Below are 27,997 nucleotides of genomic sequence, written 5' to 3'. Positions count from 1 at the left end.
GCGGGGGGGGGGGGGTCGTGCCTGGCGGCGGGCGACGCGGGCGGATGACGTATAGCGGCGGGGGAGGCTCGGCAGCATGGCGTCGGTGGCGCTGAGCGAGGCGGAGAAGGTGTACATTGTGCATGGCGTTCAGGTAGCGGGCAGTACCGGCGCCGGCCTCCGAGTTCCCTTGGCCCTGCGGGTCGATGCCGGGCCTCGGCTCGCCCGGAAAGACTGCGGCAGGCTGGGTTTACCTTTGATTAGACCGCTGTGCGGCCCGCATGTGCAGCTCTAAAGCCGCCAGTGCCGGCGTCTTTGGGACCAGGCGGCGAGCATCCATTTAGGACTGTATGCGTTCTTGGATCTTTCCGGGTCCACAAGGTTCCAAGCCCGGGTAGGACGCGGTGGGCAGTCCCTGATTCTGTTAAATCCCCTCTCAGCCTTTGAAGGCTGAGCTGTCTCACTTTTGTTAGGTACATACTCTGTCATAGTTTTTATCTCATTGAATTTTTGTTAAGTCCTGAAGGTGAGTGTTATGTCTACTTTACATATAAAGAACTAAGTTCAGAGAGGTTAAGTCAGTTGTCTGAGGTCGTAAGGTAAGTGTGTGGTAGTATTACTGGAAAACTGGGGTTTGACTCTTGGTCGTGAAAGTCGCTCATTCGTGTCCGACTCTTTGCGACCCCATGGACTATACAATCCATGGAATTCTCCAGGCCAGAATACTGGAGTGGGTAGCCGTTGCTTCTCCAGGGTTGTCTCTTGGATGTTGCACCGAAAAACACAACCAAGCCAGAGAATGGGAGGAGGAGGAATTTATTAATTGCATCAAGTAAGGGGACTCTGGGAATCTTTTCAGAAGCAATGTCTACCAATAGCAAAACTGGAAAACAAGCTAAGGGCACATGTATATTCATGAAGGGGCTTGAGCAGAGGAGGTAGCCTACAGTTGGGGCAGAGGTCAGCAGAGTCCAAGCTTTAGTTGATTGGAGTCACCAAGGGGACGGCTTCCCTGGTGGCTCAGCTGATAAATGATCCACCTGCAGTGCAGGAGACTTGGGTTCGATCCCTGGGTTGGAAAGATTCCCTGGAGAAGGGAATGAATGGCTTCAGTATACTGGCCTGGAGAATTCCATGGACTGTAGTCCATGGGGTCATAAAGAGTCAGACACAAAAAAGCGACTTTGACTTCGCTTCACTTCACCAAGGGGAAGAAAAGGGCAACATCATGTTCAGGTTGTGACCACTTTGGGGTCTTATCCTGGAGTTACCATCCTCCAGCTGAGTGGGCACCTGAGTTCTTGTAGAACAACTCAAAGGTTTGTATCAGACTGTTAAGTGTATCCATTGAAGAAAAACTAGGGCTCCGTTTTATCTGAGAACTGTTGTTTCTTCATTGCTTTTCCATTTTTTCCTGAATTCTGTAGTTCCCTCAAGATCATTAATTACCGCAACATGTTCAAGGACAAGCACTGTGGCCAGGCGTAGATCACAAAAAGGCTGAGGACTAAAATGGCTTCCCTTGTGTCCAGAAAGCCATGCGTGCCTGGTTCCCTTTTTCCGGAACCCCCACCCTGTCTTTGTACAGTGGAACTGGGATATAAATCCAGATCTGACTGTAAAGCCCAACTCAAGTCTTGTGCTATTTTCCCTTTTTAAAAATAGGCACCCAGAGACGAAAGCCAGGGAGAATGCCCGCTGCTTCCACTTCTCTTTCTTTGCTCTGTCCTCTGAAAGCACGTCGGCGAAACAGGAGCAGGGAGGGCAAGTTCTGAACCCCCACCATTTTTCTAGGCCTTAAATAGTGTATGGACATATATTACTATTACCTTTTTAGGCAGTATTTTTCCCACATTGGGTCTAAGCTTCTTTAGAACCCTAGTTAGCATTTTTTTGTACAGCTTTTGTTTTACTTACTTGTGTCTAACTGGTTTTGTTTTTTAAGTGTTTTATTTATGTGGCTATGCTGGGTCTCAGCTGAGGGATCTTCAGTCTTTCTTGCAGCATGTGAGATCTTTAGTTGAGACCTGTGGGATTTTAGTTCCCTGACCAGGGATCCACCCAGGGCCCCTGCATTGGGAGCACAGAGTCTTAACCACTGGACCACAAGGGAAGTCCCAAGCTGGTTCTTATATTCAGGAATTGGGGGGCAGGTTTCAGAATTTCCAGAATTAGCATTTAATCTTCTTTTCAGGTTTGCTTAACTGGCTAAATGTGTGCTTTCTTCCTCTCTGGAAAGACATTGCTAACCTCTGTCTTAGCCCAGTAATTCTGAAACCTTGAAGTGCCTTTTACTCACAAAATACAGCTTCCTGGGCTTTACCTGGACCTTCTGGATCAGAATCCTTGGGGCTAGGGCTGGGGCTGGAGCCTGGGAATGGGTATTTTCATAAGTGTTGGGAGATTTTGATGCAGTCACTAGACGTTGGACCTTGGACCAGCCACTGGCCTGGTCCAGCCTGCCTGGAGTCTGCTGTAGAAATCTTTGCCCCTCTGCCTGAGGAGGTTGTAGAAAGGGGGACCCCTTTCAGGGCCAGTGAGTAGGCTGTTGTCTAACACTTGGAAATGAGTTGTCCAAGGAGACACACGTGCTGACAAAGCAAGAGACTTTATTGGGAAGGGGCACCCAGGTGGAGAGCAGCAGGGTGAGGGAAGCCGGGAGAACTGCTCTGTTGTGCAGCTCGCAGCCTTGGGTTTCACGGTGATGACGTTAGTTTCTGGGTTGCCTCTGGCCAGTCGTCCTGACTCAATATCCTTCCTGGTGGTGCACACATCACTCAGCCAAGGTGGATTCTAGTGAGGATTCTGGGAGGTTAGTAGTATATATGGACTGGCATCCCCTCTCTCCTTTTTACTTTTCCCAAATTCTTCTAGTTAGCAGTAGCTTATTAGTTCTGCATTCCTTACCAGGATGTCCTGTTGTAAGATAACATATCTCCTGCAAATGGTTATTATAGGAACCTTAATGGTCTGGCCAGGGCAGGTGGTTTCTGCCAGTGGTTCCCCTAACAAGGTCAGTGGCCTCCAGCTTCTGTTTGGATGAGGACTTGGAGTGTACTGAGCAGGGCTCCTCCTGGCTCCACCATTCACAGTAAGAGTGTAGTAAGCTAGCTCCCCCTGTGTAAAATGAGAACACATCCATCTAGGGGACAGAACAGGACTGTGTGGAGTGACAAGGAAAGGGAACATGGGCCACTTGGCATGCGCTCAGCCCTGAAGAGACGCCGGCTCCCAGTTGAGATTTTCCTGTCAGAAGTGTGGCTTTGTCCGGAACTATCCATACTACATCTGCAGCCTTCACAGTGACCCCATGAGGGGTTCGGCCTGTGGCTCTTGAGATTTAAGCTCTTTTTATTTGGGAAGATTAAGTCGGGTTGCAAAGAGTTGGACACAACTGAGTACTGAACTGAACTGAGAGGTTGTTAAATTGTTGGGTGTAGAAAGTCCCTAGGCAGCTCCTGGACGCTGCCTCTCAGGGGCTCAAGCATGGATCACATGTCTTTGTGACTCTGCCTGCCTTGATGTCTCTGGGACACCCGTACTTCTCTCTGCTGAAGTGTCTCCCTTCTCCACAACCACTTGCTGTCAGGGTGCCCTCCACCTGGGTACACGCCACCTGCCCATCTTTACTTCTGTGAGGCCTCTCCAGCTCCCTCCATATCATGACCTGTCAGCTCCTCTTTAACTCTCTTTCCCTGCCAAGTACTTCCCAGATCAGAGATCAGATTCTAAGGAGAGAATCAGTTTCAGGCCCCAGAGAGCTGGCCACTCTCTGGCCTGCGTGCCTTTGGGTCAGGCACTTTGCAGCTTTGCAAGGCAAACAGCATCGCATCCTAAAGGAATGCGGGCCCACCCAGCAGGCTTGGAGAGTGGAACGAGGACAACATCTGGTTTGCCTGCTGGGTCTTGGGCCTGGGCCTGCAGAGCCGGGCTCCTTCTAAAGTGGGGTGGCTTCCTAGTAGGGGAGGCCATCTGATCTCTGTTCTCCTCCAGTGAGTTCTGCGCTCTGTGGTTCAGTCACTCAGTCACATCCGACTCTTTGTGACCCCATGGAATGCAGCACGCCAGGCTTCCCTGTCCTTCACCATCTCCCAGAGTCTGCCCAAGTTCATGTTCATCAAGTCAGTGATGCCATCCAACCATCTCATCCTCTGTCAGCCCCTTCTCCTCCTGCCCTCAATCTTTCTCAGCATCAGGGGCTTTTCCAGTGAGTCGGCTCTTCACATCAGGTGGCTAAAGTACTGGAGCTTTAGCATCAGTCTTTCAAATGAATATTCAGGGTTGATTTCCTTCAGGGTTAACTGGTTCGATCTCCTTGCACTCCAAGGGACCCTCCAGGAGTCTCCTCCAGCACAGTTGAAAAGCATCAGTTCTTCGGCGCTCAGCCTTCTTTATGGTTCAGCTCTCACATCAGTACATGACTACTGGAAAAACCTTAGCTTTGACTAGATGGACCTTTGCCGGCAAAGTGGTATCTCTGCAAGGTAGTGAGGGGTTAGCATCACCTCAGAGGACCACTTCGTGTGTTGGATTGCAAGAGCCAACTGCCAGCTGCTATTAGGGAGTAGGACTGGGTTACCTGGGTGTGAGGAACAGCAACTCTGGGCTGGGTCATCTGTCCTGTGTCAAACGGGAGTTAAACCTGGCGCCTCGGTGTCCTCATTGGTAACCTCTCTCTGGGTTGTTTTTAAGGAGTTCATCAGTTAATACATGTAGCCAGAAGCAGAAGGAAATGCTGAGCAGGGACTCTTGTGAGCTGCCTATGTGGGAGATTCTCCTCTAACTCTGCAGGTTCGGGGTTATTCCCTCTTCTACATTAAGAGATAGACTCAGAGATGTTCAGGAGCTAACCTGCTCAAGGTCCCAAAGCTGGGGTGCAACAGCAGAGTTTTAAATACCGGTTGAAAGTGATTCCATATCACACCCAACCAGCGGGGTTGTTGCAATCACAAAGTGAACAACTTGATTCACCAGGACCCATCCTGGCATTCAGAAGGCCTTTACCTGGAAAGGTGCTCGGTCCCCTGTCCCCTGAGGACAAGGCTCTGCTCCCTGGTGTGGTCAGTCACCTGTAGGCGCCTCTACTGATTTTTTTTTCCATTGATTTTTTAAATAGAGCTTTCACTTCAAGGCAGCCAGTGTTTAAGTGTTCACACATGGATTGGTTCCTTCGTTTGAGTACTGTAGGTGGATAAAAAATAGTGGTAGGGTGTCAAGCTCTGAGCCAGGCCAGATCACCAGGTTTGGGAGATTCCTAGAGCCTTTTATGAGAAAAAGTGGATTTTGAAAAAGTCCTGTGTGCAGTGATTCATGGATTTTGTTTGTTTTTCTCCTTTTGTGTGCTTTTTTTGATGGAAAACAACAAAAATATGCATCCCTGGAACGGGAAATTTGTAGCTTGCTTGTTTATCTCTTACGTGTCACCCAAGCCTTCCCAGAGGGCTCAGAGAGTGGTTTAAGGGCTGGAAAGAGAAGCCCTGGTGGCCCAGTTTTCTGACATCCCTCCTCATTTCTAAGGGTTCTGATTAGATCTTTCCAGAGCGGGTGGTAATTTAAAGCATAGTTGGAAGCCCTGTAGCCTTGTAGGCCCGCTGCTTTCATAGTCGTTAACATCCTCACTAGGGCCAAGGGGTCACCAGCCAGCTCGTCCTCGCAGGAGGCCTGTGCTGCCTGACCTGCACAATGAGGAGACCCTTTAGAACACAGGAGACTGTGGAAGCGGGGTCAAGAGCTCTGGCTTGGAATTCAAGTGCTATTGACTGGCTCTGACCTTGGGCCATTTAGCATCTCTCAACCTGATCCTCATTTGTAGAATGGAATGAAAAATCTTATGTTACAGGGTTATTGTGAGGATTCAACATATTAACATGTATGGATTCCTTAACACATTATCTGGTAGATAGTAGTTTTTTTCTTGTTGTTTAGTCTCTCAGTTGTGTCCGATTCTTTCCTACCCCATGAACTGTAGCCTGCCAGGCTCTTCTGTCTATGGATTTTCCAGGCAAGAATACTGGAGTGGGTTGACATTTCTTACTCCAGGGGATCTTCCCAATCCAGGGATCGAACTTACGTCTCCTGCATATCTCCTGTATTGCCGGCAGATTCTTTACCACTGAGCCACCGGAGAAGCCTGGTAGATAGTAAATGCATATTAAACAGTAGCTGCTGTTTTAGTTCTTGCAAGCAGTGGTGGTTCTTTTCATGTACGCATCCACAGAATTAGAGAAGCGCCTTTGAGGTCAAGCAGCGAGTCAGTGGCAGGACCCGGCCTGGAGTCCATGACTAAGGCTCCTAGTGATGCTCACCCTTGTGCCATACGTGTAACCTACCAAAGACTCAATGTAAAGGTTTCTGAGCCAGATTTTTACTTTCCATTAGGGTATACCTTGGGGATGGGCTTCCCAGGTGGCACTTGTGGTAAAGAACCTGCCTGCAATGCAGGAGACATGAGAGATAAGAGATGCTGGTTCAGTCCCTGGGTCGGGAAGATCCCCTGGGGGAGGGCATGGCAACCCACTCCAGTATTCTTGCCTGGTGAATTCAATGGACAGAGGAGCCTTGTGGGCTGTGGTCCATAGGGTCGCAAAGAGTCAGACATGACTGAAGAGACTTAGCATGCATGCATACCTTAGGGATGGAGCAAGCAGAGATGGACCTAGGAAATCTTCATGTGGATGGGGGTGGATGGGGGTAGTTGGGGTTGTAAAAAGACACAGTTACATAGTTTTGGATCCTCCAGTGAAGAGAGATCTCTCTACAGAGTCAGGAGACTCATTCTCCTAGACATGAAATTCTGTTGCTTTTTAAGAACCCGTCTCCCCAGACTCCAGGAAGGGGTTGCCTCCAAGAAGAGGATGGCTGGGAGTGGCAGGGCTGCAAAGGGACTTCAGCCTGATTTAGGATTGTTTATTTTCTCTCCTTTAATAGGAGTTGAAGGAGTGAAAGAGCTCAAACAAAAACGACAGATGGTAGTAGTTGGTACTGTGTGGCGAGAGCAGGCAGTGTTTTCCTTTTCTGTATTTTAATTTCTCAAAATAAAAAAAGTCAGATATGCAGTTAGCCAAGCAGTTTAAAGATAAGTTTCTGATAGTTACATACTTTAGAACAGTGGTTTGCTTTTTTGTTTTGGATTTTTTTTGCTTGTTTTTGGTTTCTTTTGTGCTTGTTTTTAACATTTTGAGGAGCATTAACCTCTTTGAGAATCTAATGAGTTGATGATTCTTTTTCTGAAAGAAAGAGCTTTCCGGAAAAAAGTTTACAAGGAATGAGAACAGTCTGTATGAGCTGATGTGTAGTGGTTTCCTGCACAGGCATTAGTGTTTAAAAAGAAGCAAAGTGTAAAAGAGTATCTGTTGTATGCTATCTTTTGTATAAGAAAGAAAAGGATATTAAAAATACTCATGTAAAGGTTCATTTGTGCAAAGGAAATACAGGAACCATGGACCGGGAGCTAAAGAGATTGGTTCCTTGCCTGGAGTGGGTGGGAGGAAGTAGGAAGAGGGGAGCATGAACTAGGGATGAGGGAGAGGGACATTTGTCTGAGCACACCTCTCCTGACAGCGGCGACTCCTAGAGCCCAGTGATAGGCCACCTGGCCCAAAGGTAAATAGGAATTAAAAGCAGCCAGGATGTGGCGGACTCAAAATGGAACATCAGCAGTTTTAATTGAGCCTGAAAGGGGTGCAAATGAGTAACAAAGGCGCAGGGAGGACAGTTGGAAAAAGTATTTTGAGTGGGTTATGTAAGATAGAAGGCAGGAGGAGAAGGGAACAACAGAGGGTGAGATGGCCGGATGGCATCACCGACTCAATGGACATGAGTTTGAGCAAGCTCCAGGAGATGCTGAAGGACAGGGAAGCCTGGTGTGCTGCAGTCCATGGGGTCGCAAAGAGTCGGACGCAACTGAGCGGCTGAACAGCAACAACATTTGGGGCTAAAGACAAAAAGAAATCTACACAAATACTGTATTAGTAAATTTGTTTCTCATAGGGGTATGGCAGTAACAATTCTGAAACTGTGTATTCAGAGACTTAACAAATACAGAAATACACTGTAGATAATGAGAGCCAGGTTTCTCCCTGAGAGAAGTTTCAGATAAGACAAGGAGGAAGGTTGGAACCAACTCTCAGTATGAACACATGGCTCTTTAATCCACATGTGGATAGATAATCCACATAAATAAAGGTGTGTGTGTATGCGTCGGTTAGTACACACATGTTTTTTTCTGGCTCTGTTCTACTGAGAACATCTAGAAGCAATGATACCCTAATAGCAATGAATCTACTTAGCACCCAGATCTTGGTTTTTAAGTACCATTCTCCCATAAAAGGAACCAGGGCTCCTTAGGAAATGGGCTGATCCCAGGGTTGGGGCAGGGAAAATCCCAGAGGCTGGAACTCCTCGTGTTATCAGAAGTAAAGAAGTGCTCCAAAGAGATCTGAGGCATGTTGAGAGAATGCAGGAACCAACCCATGAAATCTGGAACTTGTTGAGCAACAAGATAAATGCTAGGAGTAAACCACAACATAAAATGGTTATCTATGAGTTATACAGATAGAAGTAAATAATTGAGGAAGTAAATAACTGGGGATAAAGCCAGGCAGTATGTAGACCACCCTGAAACCTGTCCTCTGCAGCAGGGTTGGTAGACTTCCGGTGAAAGGCTAGGTGGTAGTGATGTGGGGCTGCAGGTCATGTGGTCTCTGTCCCAGCCCCTCAGCTCTGCCCTTGTGTGCGAGCAGCCACAGAATACCTGCGTGAACAGGCATGGCTGGGTTCCCATGGGATGGCTTCCAGAACGAGCAGCCTAGGGGCCTAGCTGCTGACACTGTCCTAGAGAATGCCTGTGTTAGAAGACACCAGCTGATTATTTCCAGCCGTTTACAGAGTAGATCTGGTTGGGTTTAGAGGGTAGGAGGGCTACAAGCTGAGACAGGTGAACTTGTAACTGACAATCCGTGTTTCTTGTGGCTTCAGAATTGCAGATTTGGAAAGAAATAGCTCTTATTTATTATGTCTCTTCGGATTTTGTGTGTGCCTGTTCCGGATGGTGGTATATAGTTTGGACTTTCCACTTCAGACCTAGATGGGAAGCCGAGCTTTGCTCACCCTAGCCTAGTTGCTTAAATTCTCTGAGTCTCCGTTTCCTCATATGTATGACAGTAATGTTATCAGCTCTCAGGACAGGATTTCTGGACGAATCCCTAAAAGGAGCTGTTGTACCGCATATTTCTCTAGGGGGGAAAGGAGTGAGTCAGTTGAGGAGCCTCTTGGAGGTTCAGGCCCACAGCCTTAGGATGTTGGTTGTTGCACCCAGGAAGACCTCCGTGTGGACGGCCGCGGCTGTGAAGACTACCGCTGTGTTGAAGTGGAGACCGACGTGGTGTCCAACACCAGTGGGTCTGCCAGGGTCAAGCTGGTGAGTGCTGGGCCCGCGGTTTGTACGATGTTGAGGAGTGGGTCGGCTCTCAGGAGCCAGCCCCTCTGGGCTTTCAGGGTGCATTTTGTTCCAGGGGAAACATAAGACCCACAGCCAACTCTGGGAGGGGGATCTGTGTAGATCTGAGGACCCCTCTCCTTCTCAAAGGGCCCCTTTTCAAGTTCCATCACTGATCCTAAGAGAGTCCCCGGAGGTATGTGTCTGGGAGATGAGGGCGTGGTTGGGTAGCAGGCTGTCCGCCCCAAATGAGACCCCTTCTTGCTTGTGTCCACAGGGTCACACTGACATATTGGTGGGCGTGAAAGCAGAAATGGGGACGCCGAAGCTGGAGAAACCAAACGAAGGTTACTTGGAGTTCTTTGTTGACTGGTCAGTACTCTGCACATGGTTTTAAAGAAAAGCAATTTAAAAGATAGAAGATTCAGAGAATGAACCTCTGGTTTCCTGCTGAGCCCACTTTTATTTTGTATTTAATCATCCTTTATCCGGCCAGCAGGTATGTGCCGAGTTCTCTGCTGTGCCGGGCCCCAGGAAATGCAGGAGGAGGCCTGAGCTTAGGGCCTGCCCTTGTCCTGATCAGCCAAGCCGGCCCTCATTTTCCCGGTGCCAGGCCGTCCAGCACACGGTAGTTACAAGAGTCATAGGAAATGATGGGTGTCACTGAGCTTTGAAAAATAATCAGGTATACCTGACAAGACTCACTTGTGCTGTAAGGCCCCGGCGGTCTTCCGGCTCTAGCTTTGCAGAAAACTTTTCATGACTCGCTTGGCAGAGCGGGGACGAGGACCAGCCAAGCTTCTCGCAGGCTGAGGGGGTGGCAGCCGGGCAAGCTGCGTGGGCTCAGGGAAGAGCAAAGACTCTGTACGCTCAGCAGCCAGCTGGCCAGCCTTGTCACTGCCTTCGTCTCCAGCAGCTGTATGACCTCAGGCTGGTTACCCAGCCCCTCTGTGCCTAAATCTCGTGACCTAAAGAATGGAGATGGTGATACTGGGGTGATGAGGAGGAGGTTAGGTAATGAAAATAGAGCGAGCACCCAGTCGTTACACGTTCCATGGGCTTTCCAAAGTGTTCTTTCTCTCCACCTCCCCTTTGAAGGCTTGGGGCTTTTCACCGGGTTGCTGGCCCAGTCTCGTCTTCTATCCGTAACTTCCTCTTCCAGCTAGCAGCGGTGACAGTGAACCTTCTTGAAGTGGATGAGGCTCTCTACTGGTTCATGCTAGGTGCAGATGTGTAACATTGATACTTCACTGGTGGAGGGGAAGACCGCCCCCACAGTCAGAGATTTCCTGAACAGACTCGGAGGACTCAGCATGGAGCATGTAGTTGTACTCAGAGCTATGATTGTTACAGAAACACAGCAACCCATGCGTGATCATTTTGCCTAAGGAAACCCATTAGAGACTCAATACCCAAGATTTTGCCTGGTGACGCAGGCACCGTCTGGTTTACACACACTGAAGTTGCAGACTCCCAGAAGGAAAGCAGGTGTCTGGCATACACCATACGTTATCCGCACAGTCTCGGCACAGTTTACCGCTGACTGGGTCCTGTCTTAAGAGCCGAGTGCCCAGATGCAAGCCAAGGGCCAGCCTCGCAAGCAGGCCCTTCTAAAGGTAGCAGCCTTGCGCCTGTGATGTCAGCCCTTTCCTGCAAAGGTGCTGACCCACACTTGCACAGTGAGCTGCAGACTTGCAGTCTTCATTTCCGAACACAGATGTTGGTCCTCACAAAATTCCAGTAAGAGATGACACAAGGGGTTCCGAGAGGGTAAGTGACTTTCCTGGGTTCACACAGCTAGTTCTGCCAGCTTGGGTCTATCCAGCTCTGAGCCTTTGCTCTTTGTATTTCATACAGCCTGCAGAAGCCAGCCTTAGCGGGATACCCCGCGTAGAGTTTCCAGAATGTGTCTTCATTTTTCTGTTTAGTTTTCCTTCCAGCGCGTTGCTGCCCCCAGTCCTGGTCCCCTGGCACAATCTCCCCTCGTTCTGCCCAGCTGCTGTCAGCATTCCGGGTCATCCAGTGGAACCAGCCGATCTTTTAAGTTGCTGTACATGGTGGTGACCTTGTTCAGGCCTCCAGCTTATCCTTTCCTTTGCTCATGGAGGAAGAAAAAAATGCCTCTCCTGCCTTGATCTGCCTGATTCGGTGCGGTAAATAGTCACTGAAGAGCAGATACCATGTGTTAGGGGCTGTCATCTGCTCTCCTTTCTTCCTCTTCGTTATCTCCTGCCTCATTCATCTCAGGCAGATCAAAGGCAGGCAGTGCGGCCACGCCAGGCAGAGTGCTGCACTCGTGCTTGCTGCAGGGGCCACGTTTCCGTGTGGCTCTGCGTCTGAACGTGGCTCGAGGTTGGCCCACTGCCCGTGTCCCTTTCTAGTCCCGGCTGGAGAGGGTGGCTCTAAGGCGGGCGGAGCCTTTGAGCAGCCTCTTCCCCAGATCTGGGTTCTAGAAGTAAGCCCCTCTCTCCTGACTGAGAGAGGCTGCCTGCTGCTGTCTTTCTCCTCCTCTGTAAGTCTCAATAGAACCTCAGCAGGCCTAGAAGCCCCACTTTCCGGGGAAGTTCTCCTGAATCTGTTTCTCAAGGTGGCACCCTTCAGCGTCTTTAAGAGACTCTGTGTGATCAGCCAGAGGATGGAATCACCGTGAGATTCATAAAACCCCATTTTCCTGCGAACAAGAGGTCACCAAGCATCTCTGGCTGCCACCTTTATCAGAAGCTTATTTGCATCTTCAAAGAGCAACTCATAGTTGTGTAAACAAAGCCCTTTCACTTTGACCCAGTGAACAGGAATGGCTTCTGGGCACCTGTGGCTGTGCCCAGGCTTCAGGGTGCTGCCCCCAACCCCGCCAGGGCCCCAAGCATGGGGCTTCTGCCAGAGAGCTCAAGGCACACACCCATCCACAGGCTGAGACAGTTGTTACCCAGTGGGAGGAAAGTGATTGGGTGGTGGTGGGACCCCTCCTGCCTGCCTGAGCCCAGCTTGACTTAACTACTTGCCAGCAACCTTCATGTTTTTAATTATTTCAATTCCCAGTGGTAGAGAGGTCATGGAAAACTATTTGCTTTTCTTCTAATTGCTTCTACTTCTTTTCATCTGCTTGGAATCAAATACAGAGCCTGGGGTAGACACCTTCCCCACCCCAGTGGTTTTCCCTGGGTCTCAGAAGTGGTGCCCTTAGGGAAGAGTACCTGAGACACGGGCCCGATCCCTGTACCAGTGGAGGAGGAAAACGCGGGGGTTCCTGAGCTCTGCTCCAGAGATACCTGGCAGATTCCTTTACCTTGGAACTCGGACCTTCTAACTCCTGCCTCTGTGTCTTTGGCTTGTTAGTTGTAGCCTGAGAGTAGGCTGTGTTATAAGAAGGCTGAAACTTTGGGAAAAGATGGTTTCCACCTGAAGGCCAGAAGGTGAGTATTTGGTGGGCTTGGTGTGTCACTGTGGTTACCACCAGTGGCCGTCCATCAGGTCACTTCCCGGCTCTTGGCCACCATGTTGATGGGCTTAGGGACTGTGTTTGTTCTCAGAGAGGCTTCAGGTTTTAGCTGGGGCAGTTGGGGAGAACGCATTTCATTCATGGACATTTCAGTGTGTCCGACGCTTTTCACTTGTCCGGGATCTTAACTACGTTAAGTGTGATCATTTGTTTTCTTCACTCACTGAATCTGGATTGTTCATTCACTGAACCTGGATTGGTTTCAAGCCCTGAATTGGTGGGTGGAGCCACTCGATTTCTCTTCCTTACCTACTTCATGCTGCTTGAAGCGTCAACATTCTCAGCTGAAGGGTCGAGGGTGGGGGCAAAGCAGAGAGGTAACCTGAAGGCCTCATTTGAGGCTCGCTGGGCTCTGAAAGTCTGCAGAGCTGATGAGGTAACTCTCCCAGGAACTTCAAACGAGGGCTTAAGATGAAACACTCAGAATGTGCCACTGTTCCCATCCCCTTCTATTGGGGGGCTTCAGCAGGCCTGGAAATGAGCAGTGTGCCTCCAGAGGAGTCGGGAACTGGGACCTGCCTGGGGGCTAGGGGACTAGAGGGTGAGGCCCGGAGTCATCCCTGGCCCACCTGGCTGTAAGACTTAACGGCTCTGCAGGCTAGATCCATTGCAAGGGGAACAACCATGGGCCTAGTGTCTCAAGTCCTGCTCCAGCTAGACAGGGCCTTGATCTCAGCCTAATCCAATCAGAGCAGAGAGATGCCAAGCAGGAGGAGCAGGGTGGAGGTGATGAGTCAAGAGGCTGGAGAACTGAGAGTGGCAGCCTTCCCAGGATTTTTCTGTTTATCCAGCTCCATAAGCGATTTCCCAGCAGCCCTGGAAAAGGGGCTGGGTCATACTTTATGAAGGATCTGAATTGGTTTCAGTAACTGTAATTATAGAAAGAACTTGTCTTATGCAAAAACCCCAAGTGTATGTTCCTCGTCTGAAGAATACACAGTGATGCCTGTGAACAGGGGCTAGGGTTACCAGCCTGCATTCTTTCTCGCTCTCTTTCTAAACTTGGTACTTAATAGAGAAGCGTTTTTATTTAGGACTCCCTTGGTCTGCATTCATTGACTCCAACATTTGTGGTCTAGTAGTAAGTCCTAAGACCAGAGCACCCATTCATTACCCAAGAGCACTCACCTGACTGATGCTAGGCTACAAGCCAAGTGTGTTGAATGACACATTCGGGCAGATCCCGGGAGCTTTCCATGGTCTCATGGGTTTCTAAATCCTCCTTTCTCTGGCTGCCAGCTATGCAGAAAGGGTTAACCTGTTTTTGTGTTTGTTTTTTTTTTTAAGGGTAGGGGGCAGAAATCATTTAAAATGGGAAAATTTTCCACTTTAAACCAGCCCAGTGTCAAAAAAAACAGTGGGTGTGGTTTTGTTGGTAGATTAATTTAGCCAACTGGCTTGGGAAGTTGTTAAACTGTCCCTTTGGGCTGTAGAAGAGTTAATGAATCCATTCCATCATTAATCACACCCAGGAGGACTCAGCCTACTGTAATGAGGGAAGGATAAACATTTTAAGCATAAGGACCTCAGCTGGATTTGTCCACCCAGAGCTCTGTACAGATGCGCTTTTAAACACTTAAAAGATAGGACTTAATATTGATGGCTTAGGGTTTACATTAGAAACAGGTTGTCTTTTGCTGGCTCTGCAAAATAACGAACTTGGTCTCTAGTGACTTGATTATTTTACCATCAATAAACTCCTTTTCATGGCTCGGTGCCTGAGTCTGGCCAAGGCCGGGAAGGAACAGTGAGGTTGCTACGGCAGTGATGAAGTTTCTCTCGGGGATTTTTAAATGGGGTGGTTCTCCTGGCTTGTAGTGGTCAGGGAAGACTGTATGATGAGAGAAGCAATGTTATTAGGCAACGCTACACTCTGATTGTTTTAGGATTCATCTTACGTCTGTATTAGAATGGACCAGACAGAAGGGACACTGAAACCTGTGAGATGAGGTTTGCTTCAGCATACGCAGATGGGGTGGGCACAACCTTCGGCCTTCACAGAGGTTTTGCTTGGGCTGGAATCCCCCTGCTCGTCTATGGTCAGACCAGCTTGTCTCATCTTCAGGTTCGAGACTCCCTCCAACCCGCAATGCTGACTGACACCCCCTGCGACCCTCCCCGACCGTTTTCTGTGTGCCTGTTTCCATGTGACTCCCTGCTACATCCCTGGAACTGCTGACTTGGGCCTGCACCTGTCCCACTGTCTCTAGGTCGCTAGTGCCTAGTCCAGGGCCTGGAACCTTCAGGGAGGACGAGCGGATGGACAGGGACCAGAGAGCTTCCACATGTGGTTTTGTAGAGACCCACTGAAACAACTGATTTCTTATCTTTCTGGGCCTTAAGTTCATTACAATAAAATAATTACTGGAGTGTTTACATATCCCACAAATGTACGAAGGGTTTATTTTTGTTAAGGCAAAACCCTCAGAAATTTCCTGTTAAAACACTGAGTAGTGCTTGGGGCAGGGGCAGGGGCGCCCATGCTGATGCTTGCTCCTTCTTTGTTGAGGTAGTTCGGTATAAAATTCAGGAAGCTACAAAGGAAAAGGCATTTCTCTTGAAAAATAACAAAGTAAAAGCGATAACCAAAGTGAAGAGAGATTTCAGTCAGCAAACAGTTCTTAGTTTCCTGCTTTTCAGTACCGTGATAATCTGAAGTTTATGACAGAACTCTGACGTACTATCACACATGTCTCTTTTAAAAAACAGTTTGAATGGAGGATAATTGCTTACAGTACTGTGTTAGTTTCTGCCACACGTCAACGTGAATCAGGTATGTGTGTGTGTATGCATACCCCAGATAACCCCAGGAAAGCTCCTGTGCCTGCACTGAGGTTTTGTCTTGAGAGTGTCATCATCTAGGGTTGGTGTGTATACTGTCACCCCTCTGTAGACCAGACTCATTCTCTCGGCCTCCTACTTCCTTGGCCTGCCAGAGAAGAGTCTAGTAGACGTTCAAGATATGAGAGTTCATTATTGCTGGAAGTGGTTCATTTCACCAGTGTTCTTGTTTCTCTCTGGATAAAGATGGCTTCTGTGAGAAGTCAGTGGGCACTCCCACCACACACAGCAACACAGCCAGGGCACCGTCCTGGCCTGGTTCACGGCCTGTGTCTGGACACTGGAAGAGTGACAGATGCAGCCTTCCCACAGTGGCTTTCCTCCCAGCGCTGGTTCTTCCAGCGTCCCCCAGGGAACCTGGAACAAAGCCTGCCCCTCTGCTCCATGCATTCGACAAGACTCACCCCTTTCCTGTCGCCCTTCTGTGTAGTTCCGCCAGTGCTACCCCTGAATTTGAAGGTCGCGGAGGCGATGACCTTGGGATGGAGATCGCTAACACCCTGTACCGGATATTTAACAAGAGCAGCATCGACCTCAAGTCCCTGTGCATTAGCCCCCGGGAGCACTGCTGGGTTCTCTACGTGGACGTGCTGGTAGGTCTCACGTCACTGCACTGGCCACGCCCCACGTCTGTGGGAAACCTGTGGGCCTGCTTTCCTCCCTGTGCCTTTTCCGTCTTCAGTTGGATACTTTCAGTTTCCAGGGTGAGACTACTTGGGGAAACTTTGGTCTCCCATAATGGTTTCTAACTTACATACAACATACGTGCAGTAGGGCACGGATGATGCCACCTGACAGTAAATCTGCCAACAGCTGTACCATGGTAGCACCCAAAATTATCCACAGAGGTTGTTGGGGAAGAAGGAAACAAGAGATGTTCTCTAGATGGTGCCAGACAGAGTTGATCGGCAGAGTTGCGACAAGGAAGATGAGCATTCACCTGCATTTTTGTGTAGCCCTTACAGATGTTCTGCCAGTGGGCACTAGCCTTCCCCATTTATAAGTGAGGGCACTGAGGCACAGAGAAGTCAAGGAACTCTGCCAGGGGATCTCAGCTTGTGAACAGTGATCCTGGGCTCCAAAGCCAGGGCTGTTTAATGCCAGAGCCAGCTCGTGACCTCACCTCATCCTCCCTTGAAAACACTGTAGCCCACCTACTCTCACCCCCTTGTTTTCCCATGAGGACCCAGGGCCCTGCCTCCTTGCCTTCTCCAGAGTCTGTGCCTGCAGGAGTCTTTCTGGTCTAGTCCTCCATTTCCTTCCTGGTGCTTCCCTCCCAGTTACTTGTCTGCCCGGTTTTGGGCACGTGGCAGTAATTTCTCTTACAGCTATACTTTATTTTGCCAGTTTCTTGCTCACGTACAGGCTCTTATTAGGTCTCTTTCCCTTTAATCTTGTGAACCTTGAGATGAGTGACATCTTCCACTCCATATTGAGGGCAGAGGGCGAAGCCAGAGACCAAACAAGTCCTTTCACGAGTATGAAGATAACGCTGATCTTGTGGGCTGACAGCTTCGTTACTGGGAACAGCCTGGCTGTCTAATTGTCGGCCCTGCATGAAACAGGGCAGGGCTTTCTGGAAACTTTTAAATTAGTTTGATCATAGACGGGGCAGAGCTAGCCAAAAGAGCAGTGCTTAACTGTCCAGCAGGTTTAGGTCTGTTCTGAATGCTGATGCTTTGGGGTTACAAGTTCATTTGCTTTTTCTCATCTCCAATAACCAGGCTGTATTTGGAGTTTGATTCCTACTAAGCAGGTAGTTTTACAGGTGCCGGTTTTGAGGAGGGTGGGAACTGGCAGCCTGAAGTCACTGCCAAGAGGCAGGCTTCACAGCTGCCCAGGGAGGTGCCATCCCACACGCTTGTGGCTTGTTAGGCTGGTCCAGCGAGGGGGCCTCGTGCACTTTTGATTCGGGCAGGAAGCCTGTCCTCTCAGTGCAGCCTCTTGCAAGACTGGTGACCATCAAAGAGACACTGTCTCACCTTAGAACCAGTAGGCTTCTCCCAGGAGCAGGGGTACACGGGGAACAGAAGCAGCTCAGGGTGCACTGTGTCCTGGTCACCCGCACGCCTTTTGCATCGGAATTTCTTCTCCAAAGGGGTTGTCAACAATGAAGACGGAGAAGCTGTGGACACACTGGACAGTCTGTGAGGAAAACAAAGGGAAGATGAAAGAGTAAATTAGGATTTATTTTAAAGCACTTAGCTGATGCCTCCTGCATGCCAGACACAGTTTGGAGGGCTTTACAAAGACTCATGTGTTGAACACCTCTGGGAGACAGAGGGGTTTTCACCCTTTGTGAAGCCTGGAGTAGTGAGGTCCAGCTGGAGAAGTCAGCAATCACCCAGCAAAGACAGGAATTGAAGCAGACTGTCCAGCGCCAACATCTAGCCATTCAGCAGTCTGTACGTGAACCAGGGTGCAGGGGAGCTAGTCCGGCTGCTCGACAAACATGCTGCAGTTATCAAGCCAGCTGGTAATACAGGCTGGGAGATCATATTCTGATAACCAGTAATTATACGAGGCAGTAGGAGAGATGCTTGGAGTCTACCGGAGGCTTGCCCAGAAAGCTCAAAGGTGGGAATTAGAGTCTGTACTGGGCGTGGACGCAGTGCACGAGACGTGCCAGGTGTGACTCTTGATTCTCAGAGTTTGGAAGGCCCAGGCTTTGAGCCTGCCTGTCTTCCATAAATAATCGCCAGGCTCCTCCTTCCCAGCAGCCCTTCTGCTGGACTCTGAAGAGAAAGGAATAAACAGAGCTGACAGCGTCCAGCCTCAGGAGTCAGTAGTTCAGACGAAGAGGAGACAGACTAAATAAACACACACGGAAATACACGGCTTTTCTTTCTCCATGTGACTTCCTCTCCTCTCTTCCCATTGGCTTTATTCCATAACCTCAGGCCAAGGCTTCTTGAGAATAAAGAAGGGTGTGTTGCCCTCCACTTAATAATGGGCTCCAGCCCTCCCTGGACAGGAACACTCGAGTACAGTCAACACTTTTGCTCACGGGTGAAAACGTGTGAAAGACCTTAGTTGTTGCTACGCTTCACAGAGACCATGGAGTGAGAGGTGTTTAAGCATCAGATTTACATCGGCCGTTATGTGCAGAGGTGACTGCGGTCGGCAGCGTGACCCTGGTGGCGGCGGCAGCATCAGTGGCCGCCGTTCGGTACTTGTCTGGAGGCTGGGTACATGCGAGCAGAGATGAGAGGAATGCTTGCCGAGTGCTTCTGAGAGTTACCTGGGGCAAAACGCCGATGAGCAGTTCTTCCCTCAGCGTAGGCCCGACTGCCTGAGGAGCTAGCTGCTCCACACAGCCTGGGGCCTCTGAGCGGCGGTCCCACAGCTGGGGCAGCAGGCGGCACCTGCAGTTAGCGTGAAGAGCCTGTGCGGGGCGGTGAGCCGGCCCAGCAGCCTGGCTTTCTGGTCTGTATAAACACTTGGTCCGTATTTTTTAGGAACCAGCATGCTTTCATTGGGGTAATACTTAAGGTGAGAAATGATGCTCACTGCTTCTGCCCCCCCACTCCCTGTCTCCCTTAGCTGCTGGAATGTGGTGGGAATCTGTTCGATGCCATCTCCATAGCTGTGAAGGCTGCGCTCTTCAACACAAGGTAAGCCTTGCTGGAGACAGCGCCGTGGCCTGCGGAGATCCCGAGAGGGCACTTGTGGACCGCGGAGGGCATTACGACTGAAGCTCGTCGGAGAGGATAACAAGGGGTTTCCCCATCAACAATGGTGGTATTTAATTTTAAGCTTCAGAAAACAGATTTCCTAAGTTAAAACTAGATATATTTCTGTATTTATGTTTTGGATTATTATTTTCATAAGTAAACATGTACCATGTAGAAAAATGTTCAAAAACCACAGAACAGCAGAATGAGTCGAAACCAGTGACCCAGCCAACTGTCCAAATACTGTTACTAGGTAAAGCTCCACAGAGGCCAGGGTTTTGCCTGCTTTGTACTCTGCTCTCTGGGCTTCCCTGGTGGCTCAGTGGTCAAGAACCCTCCCACCAACTCGGGGCACGTGGGTTCCATCCCTGGGTTGGGAAGAGCTCCTGGAGAAGGAAATGGCAACACACTCCAGTATTCTTGCCCGAGAAATCCCACGGATAGAGGAGCCTGGTGAGCTACAATCCTCAGGGTCCCAAAGAGTCAGATACGACTTAGCAACTGAAAAACAACAACAACAAACATAAATACCCCTAAATGGACATTATGGTTATTTTCAAGTGCTCACATTATGGGTGATTAAAAAAGTTATTTTAGAGTTTTCCTGTGGTGGAATTTAAACCACTTGCACAGTTTAAAATACAACAAACAAAAACAAAGTTGAATAAATGTAGGTCAGACGTTGCAGGATGGAAGCTCTGTTGAGAACGAAAGCTGTAGAGTCCCCTTCCCCTCGCTGGGCCTTTAGACTCCTGGCTAACACTAGCCGAGGGCAGGCCTGGCCCTTGTGGCCACTGTGAGGCCTCGCATCCCAGATGCTATCCGCAGCAGCCTGGCCTTGGGCTCTGTTGGAGAAGAAAGGAAGTTGCCATCTGTTGTACCTCAAGCCTCAGAAATCACTCCCTGTCTTGCCAGCTGGTTACCATGGGCACCAAGGCAGAAAGGGAGAGGAGAACCAGATGAGGCTGTTGGGCTGTAGGGGAAGTGTTGGGCAAACTGTACATCAGAATGGTAAACCCAGCTGCTCAGGTAGGGGAGGACACCTGTCATGGGCATAGCTGTCAAGTCCCATTCCCAGAGCACAACAGCCATGCAGGCAGCAAGGGGTGGGGACTCTGCAAGGCACTCGGTTTCCCTGGTGTGTGGAGAGGACTTTGTATAGTCAGGGCCTTCTAGAAGGGTGGCGGCCATTCTGTCGAGAGTATCCTCTAGCCCTTCTGATGAACCACATTATGGCCAGAGGATTGGGAAGGGGTGTGTGTGTGTATGTGTGTGGTGGGAAGAGGTATGTGTGTGAGAGAGAGATGGGAGGGGGTATGTGTGAGTGTGTATGCGTGCTTTGTGTGTGATGGGAAGGGGTGTGTGTGTATGTGTGTGAGAGATGGGAAGGGGTATGTGTGACTGTGTATGCGTGCTTTGTGTGTGATGGGAAGGGGTGTGTGTGTGTATCTGTGTGATGGAAAGGGTTGTGTGTATGTGTGTGTGAGAGATGGAAAGGGGTATGTGTGAGTGTGTATGCGTGGTTTGTGTGTGATGGGAAGGGTGTGTGTGTGTGTGTGAGATGGGAAGGGGTATGTGTGAGTGTATATGTGTGCTTAGTGTGTGTGTGATGGGAAGGGGTACGTGTGTGTGTGTGTATGTGTGCTTATTTTTTACCATATCAGAATTCAAACTGTTCACCTGATATTACTTAGTACTTCCACCCTGGGGGCCCCTGGCACGGAGACTTCACGCAGGGCAGACCATAGCATGACTCCTTGGGGCAGGACCCGAATGGGACGTTCTCTGGCTGAAACCCCTCTGCTCTGGACGTTGGCGTGTGTAGGGACAGGCAGCAGGACTGAATCAGAGGGGGCTTTTGTCAGAGGCACAGGGAAAAGCACTGGCGCTGCTTCCGTAACAGTAGCTGGATGGACCACCTCTTCCTTCCTGGCTCCACCCCACATTGGAATGAAGCAGCTTTATGGCGTCACTATGTTTCTGGCACCCAGCTCAAGAAACAAGAACAATGCCAGCCCCCCGGAAGCCCTTCCACCCTGTACCCCCATGCAGTCACTACACCCCCCGAGGATAACCACAGTCCTAAAACAATAGGTTGGTTTGTGCTTGGTACACACGGAATCCCGCAGTGTTTTCTCGCTGATACTTGCCTCGGTCACCGACCGTTATGTTTTGAGACATCTGTGTTGTGGCTTGTGGTCATGGTCCTCTTTCTTGCTGTATGCTGTTCCAGTGCCAGTGAACATGCCACACTTGATGTATCCATTCTTCTGCTGACGAGCATCTGAGTACTTACCAGTTTTGAGCTCCTGCAAATAGTGTTAGCGATACTGTGAAACGGGTTTCCAAATTGCTTTTACCAAATGATACTCCTAGGTTTGTATAGAGTCTGAGCTGCTCTGCGTCTTTGCTAGCCCTTTTTTTTTTTTTTAATTGGTCTTTTTAATATTAGCCATTCTGGTAGGTGTGTCTTGGTATCACATTGTAGTTTTATTTTGCACTTTCCTGATGAGTATTTTAAGTTGAGCAACTTTCTGTGTGTCTATTGGCTATGTGAATAGCCTCTTTTTTGAGGTTCCTGTTGACGTCTCGCCCATTTCTCTGTTGGGTCGTCTGTCTTTTCTGTTCGGTAGAAAGTCTTTATGTAATGAATGTGTCAGTTTATACACACACACTCACACAGAGAAATAATTTGTTTTCTCCATTCTGGATTATCTTTTAGTTTCCAAATAATGCCTTTTGACAAACAGAAGTTCATCACCTGAATCTATATTATATCGTACACACGCACAGAGGCGCACCTCATTTCACTGCACGTCACTTGATTGTGCTTAGCAGATAAGGCGTTTTCTGCAAAGTGAAGGTCTATCAGGGCCATATTCCCAACGGCATTTTCTCACTTCATGTCTCTTGCAGTATTCAGACTTTTCCTTATGTATATGTTTGTCACAGTGACCTGTGATCAGTAATTTTTGATGTTACTATTGCAAGAAGGTTCACATGATGTTTAGCATTTTATAATAACAGTGTTTTTCACAGCGAGCTCAAATCTGGTGCTCTGTGACAACCCGGGCGGGTGGGATGGGGTGGGAGATGGGAGGGAGGTTCACGAGGGAGGGGACGTACACATACCTATGGCTGATTCATGTTGATACATGGCAGAAACCAACACAATACTGTAAAGCAGTTATCCTCCAATTAAAAATAAATTTTATTTTTAAAAGAGTCTTTTAAAATTAAGTTATGTGCACTTTTTTTTTTTCTTTTTCTTGGTATAATGCTTATACCAAGCTTATAGACTACACTATAGTATAAACATCAGAGAAGGCCATGGCACGCCACTCCAGTACTCTTGCCTGGAGAATCCCACGGACGGAGGAGCCTGGTTGGCTGCAGTCCATGGGGTCGCTAAGAGTTGGACATGACTGAGCAACTTCACTTTCACTTTCATGCATTGGAGAAGGAAATGGCAACCCACTCCAGTGTTCTTGCCTGGAGAATCCCAAGGACGGCGGAGCCTAGTGGGCTGCTGTCTGTGGGGTCGCGCAGAGTTGGACGCGACTGAAGTGACTTAGCATAGTATAAACATGACTGTATATGCACTGGGAAATGGACAAGTTCATGTGACTTGCTTTATTGTGATGTCTGAAACCAGACCTGCAGTATCTCCAAGATATTTATGTGTGTGTGTATATTCAGTTATAACTGAATGTTATTTTTTTTCCCTTTACAACGAGTACTCTGTGTCCTATTTAATAATCTTTGTCAACTCTAAGGTCATGAAGGTGTTCTTAGTTAAAAGCTTTATTGTTTTACCTTTTACATCTGTGGTCCATTTAGTATGGATTTTTGTGTTTGGTGAGAAGGTAGGGATCAGGGCTCATTTTTGGATATCTGGTTGACCAAGTATTGTTTTAAATTTCATTTTTAAATTTTTTGTTGTTGTTGAGGTATAATTCATGTGTAATGTTATTAGTTTCAGGTGTATAATATAGTGATTCAGTATTTTTATACATTATACTCCATTTTTAGTTACTGTAAAATATTGACTATATTCTCTGTGCTGTACAATGTATCCGTGTAGCTTATTTCATTCACAGTATTTAGTTTGTGCCTTTTGATACCCTCCCCCTCTAGCCCACTTGCCTCTGCCCAGCATCACTTTTAAAAGACCTCCTTTCCTCACTCTATCCGTGTCACTTGTACCCTTTTGGCAGGGCTGAGGGGGAACTCAGGCACAGCATGACTTCATCTTCTGAGGCACAGGGATTCCAACTCAATGAAAAGAAGTTACCATGCTTCCTTTCAGTAAATGGGAATTTTAATTCTGCTTCTAGGATACCAAGAGTTCGTGTTCTGGAAGACGAAGAAGGGTCGAAGGACATTGAACTGTCTGATGACCCCTACGACTGCATCCAGCTAAGCGTGGAGAATGTCCCCTGCATCGTCACCCTGTGCAAAGTAAGAGCTTTTATCTCCTGGTTTTTTCTTCCTTGTCAATCTCCTCCAACCCTGGCCTGTTAAGGTCACCTAGCAGGTTGAGAAGTTATGGTTTACAGCCCATACAGAAGTACCTTTAACCTAAACCCACTAATTTCGTTATATTAGAGACCACTACCATAAACAGCTTCCTCTTTTTAATGGGACGATATGGCTCTGGTCTCAGGAGCACATGAGTGGGTTCATAGTAGCAGTAGCCAGAGTTTGCAGAGCTCCTTCTGTCTACCAGTCATTTCACCAAAATACCTTGAATGCATAGTTCCTTTAATTCTTTCAACTCTGGTGTCTGGGCTGCTTGAATAGTAAAAAGGTGGTTGAAAGGCAGACACTGCCCCCTCTGTGGGCCCCATTGAGCACATCTGTTAAATGAGGGCTGGAGCAGGGCCTGGGTGTCTAATACATCAAGCGTGGAGCACCATGGCCTGTGGAGCGGAGCAGCTGGCTGATGCTTATGCGTGACTGGCACCGCCCAGGACTGTGCAAAGAGGCTTGTTCTGATTGAGACGGTCAGGATTCCACTCGGGATTCACTGGATGCAGATCAGACTGACAGGCCAGGTTTAATTCCACCAGGATCGCTACACGAGCCTGGGCTGTGGTGAAGTGTTGGGATGACCAGAGCCACCTGCCCTTGACTCATTCTTGAGTGCGTCCATCAGCATGGGCCCTCTGCATTCATCTCTGTCATCAGTGAAACGTCCAGGGGACCTCTGCTGGAGACCCCTGGATAGCCCCTGACTTGGAAGGTCTCTGGATTTTAATTCTGACCACCCTCCCCCTCACCCTGTGTTTCCATTTCATGCTTCTGTTACACTGTTAACACAGCCTTTAAACAGTACTTCAAATATTTTTCTTATGAACACAGTCTAACATAAGACCTGAATGGGTGGTATGGGTATTCCCCCTGCGAGGCCCTCAGAAGTGGGGGTCCGGGGTATGTGTTGCCCACGCGTGTGCACTGCTGCCCTTGTCTTGCAGATTGGCTATCGGCACGTGGTGGACGCTACTCTTCAGGAGGAGGCCTGCTCCTTGGCCAGTTTGCTGGTGTCTGTGACCAGCAAGGGAGTCGTGACATGCATGAGGAAGGTGGGAAAGGGCAGCCTGGACCCAGAGAGCATCTTCGAGATGCTGGAGGTGAGTTTGGTTCTGAAGTGGGTGCTGGGACCTGGCTGGGAGCGCTTGCTGCCTCCTGCCCCCTTGGTCACATGGAAATTCTCCCCATTTTCCCCTCTTCACCCCACTTTTGGGGACTGGAGAGCAGCTGGTATAAGGCAGATGTTGCTGAGCTAGCTGAGGTCGTGGTGGGTGGGGGCTTGGGACCAGGAGGTAGCGAGCTGCCCATAAGAGTTCCTTATCCTCTCCTTCTCTGACCCCAGTGCCACGTTTCTGAATAAGAACGTTGGAACGATAATGTAACTCACTTGTAACTCCCAAATCCCAGGCTTCAGTGATTGGATGAGGGAACTGAAATCCTGGCCGACTGCTTCCTGCCTGTTGAGGAGAGTGGGCAGAGGTGGAGCTGGGGGTACAGGATGGTGGTCTCCCCGTTCTGCGTGGGCCTGGAAGCGTGTAAATGGAGATGAAGAGGGATGGGGGAAAGCCCCCAACAGCCTCTGGGCAGGTTGCTCCCCTCGGTTTCCCAGGCCTGGCAGCAGCATTTGGGCGCTGTCCAGCTGCTCCTGAACTGACTGGTCGGCACTCCCGTCCCCTTCACTCCTGATAAAAGCTTACACTCAGCTGGTTGTGTCTGCCGCCCCTGGCTGCTGTAACCTCTCCTGCAAGGCCAGGTCCAGATCTCGCACGTCCTGGTGGCCTGTTTGTCTCATTTCCTGTTCTCTCCCTGCCTTCATTCATATGAATAATCAGTTTCCCTGGTCAGTGTCCCCTACTTGGACATTTTTTCCTTTTTTTAATGTTGCGATAAAAATCTTTCCAAAGTCACTTTGGACCTTAATCCTGACTTCGGATTTCATAGACTTGATCCCTTCCCAGTCTTTAGACTAAGCTCTGCTCTTCATATGAGTTTTTGTGACACTTGGGGTCTCATCCCTTGTTATAGTCCGGGGTCAGGGGAAAAGGCACACAGCCCTGGGGAGAGACCACCGATGACTGGGAGGACTGGGGTGGGACCGGGCCTGGGTGTCTTTCTCCCTGACATTGACGGGAATGGAACCAGTAGCACAAGTGAACTAAAGCTGGTATGAGAACGTGGAAGGCTTGAAGAGGAAACTTGTAGTCGGTTCATCATATTCTTGAAATGATTCATGTGACCCAAAAACAGTTGCCTAAAGAAAGATTTTTATATAGTTGGGATTTTTTTTGTCAAGGCCCCCTTCTGTCCCCTGTGTAGGGGGCTAATTAGGAAATCTGTGGGGTTGTCTGACCTCTTGACATGTCTTGATCCCAGCAATTTATGCTTTTAGCATCTCTGCATGGCAGTAACATCAAAGACTCTATTCAGGTATTGACGTTGGTCCTATCTGAGCAGGTCTCCTTTGGTGGCAGGCAAATTAGACACTGCTTGTTAAAAAGGGTTCCCAGCACCATCTGTTCCTTCATCAGACAGATTCTGGCTTCCCCGTGGTCTCCCCATGCCTCCTCTGCAACGCAGTGCCTGTACCCAGGTTCTGACTGGTGACTGTTCTGCTGCTTCTAGTGGCAGCAGCTAAGGACCAAGGCAGCTTCTGTTCCTTTCTGCTTGCTGCTTGGGGGTTGCCTTTTCCTTTTTCTTTTTCCCCTTTCTCAGAATAGAGGCTGTCCCAGAATGTTAACTGCTGTGGTGTTGGGGTTTGGAGGGTTGGTTTTTTTATTTATTTTTTTTTTTGGCAGCACCTGGTCTTAGTTGCAGCATGCAGGATCTTCAGTGGTGGCATGTGGGATCTATAGTTCCCTGTCCAGGGATCAAACTTGAGCCCCCTGCGTTGGGAGTGCAGACTCTCAGCCCCTGGACCACCAGGGAACTCCCTGGGGTTTTTATATTGAATGAAAGTCCTGTAAGGCCGATGGAATGTGTGCAGCTTTGGAATGGCTGATTGGCAGGGATGCTTCTCTTGGTCAGAGTACATGTGCCTCATGGGCGGGCATATGCCCTCTTCTGTCTGCCCTTCTCCATCCTGCAGACTGGCAAGCGCGTGGGCAAGGTGCTGCATGCCTCCCTGCAGAGTATTCTACACAAGGAGGAGAGCCTGGGGCCCAAGAGACAGAAAGTCGGATTCCTGGGCTGATGTGCACAGCAGCCTCCAACTGCCGAACCTTTGTCTTCTCCTTTTCCCTGGAAGCTGAAGTTTGTATACATTGTTTTCTTAACTGCTGTGAATTTAAGGCAACATTTGTACATGTAAAATTAAAGTCTATTTTCTGGTCTCCTGTGTGGTATGGCTTGACTTCTTCAGCTGTACGCCAGGATGCCATTTGTGGCTCCGCCACAAATGACCTTTATCTAGGGAATGACAACTAAGTCCAGAGACCTGCTCCAGTGGAGGACTCTGGTCCCGGGCCTCCCCAGGGAGACTTGTCTCCTGCTGCAGGAGATCAGAACAACAAACACACACACACAAAAATAAGACCTAGCAGAAAAATAGTTCAAAGGACATGCTTATGATATCAGTATCAGTTCAGTCGCTCAGTCGTATCCGACTCTTTGCGACCCCACGAACCACAGCACGCCAGGCCTCCCTGTCCATCACCAACTCCCAGAGTTAACCCAAACCCATGTCCATTGAGTCAGTGATGCCATCCAACCATCTCATCCTCTGTCGTGCCCTTCTCCTCCTGCCCTCAATCTTTCCCAGCATCAGGGTCTTTTTGAATGAGTCAGCTCTTCGCATCAGGTGGCCAAAGTATTGGAGTTTCAACTTCAACATCAGTCCTTCCAATGAATATTCAGGACTGATCTCCTTTAGGATGGACTGGTTGGATCTCTTTGCAGTCCAAGGGACTCTCAAGAATCTTCTCCAACACCACAGTTTAAAAGCATCAATTCTTTGGTGCTCAGCTTTCTTTATAGTCCAACTCTCACATCCATACATGACCACTGGAAAAACCATAGCCTTGACTAGACAGACCTTTG

General features: G+C 49.0%; 1 protein-coding gene across 6 annotated transcripts; it reads left to right on the top strand.

Annotated features, from left to right (window-relative positions):
* Nucleotides 1–3: 3 nt before the first annotated feature.
* Nucleotides 4–27,291, top strand: EXOSC7 (exosome component 7). 6 transcript variants are annotated; one of them, XM_044933798.2, is made up of 9 exons: nt 4–133; nt 9,296–9,397; nt 9,693–9,787; nt 16,186–16,348; nt 19,299–19,369; nt 23,767–23,890; nt 24,907–25,062; nt 26,352–26,389; nt 27,048–27,291. In XM_044933798.2, exons 1-9 carry the CDS (start codon nt 77–79, stop codon nt 27,208–27,210), a joined length of 969 nt encoding a protein of 322 aa, XP_044789733.2. In that variant the 5' UTR covers nt 4–76; the 3' UTR covers nt 27,211–27,291. The 6 variants fall into 6 exon arrangements, with proteins under 6 accessions (XP_044789733.2, XP_044789734.2, XP_006077558.2 ...); XM_044933799.2 differs by having other exon boundaries at nt 62–133; nt 26,336–26,389; XM_044933800.2 differs by lacking the exon at nt 4–133 and adding an exon at nt 156–373.
* The last annotated feature ends 706 nt before the right edge of the window (nt 27,292–27,997 follow it).

The sequence above is a fragment of the Bubalus bubalis genome, chromosome 21 (genome assembly GCF_019923935.1).
Source record: "Bubalus bubalis isolate 160015118507 breed Murrah chromosome 21, NDDB_SH_1, whole genome shotgun sequence".
Classification (NCBI taxonomy): domain Eukaryota; kingdom Metazoa; phylum Chordata; class Mammalia; order Artiodactyla; family Bovidae; genus Bubalus; species Bubalus bubalis.
The sequence above is the reverse complement of the archived record's forward strand: the minus strand, read 5'-3'. Positions and strand labels throughout refer to the sequence as shown.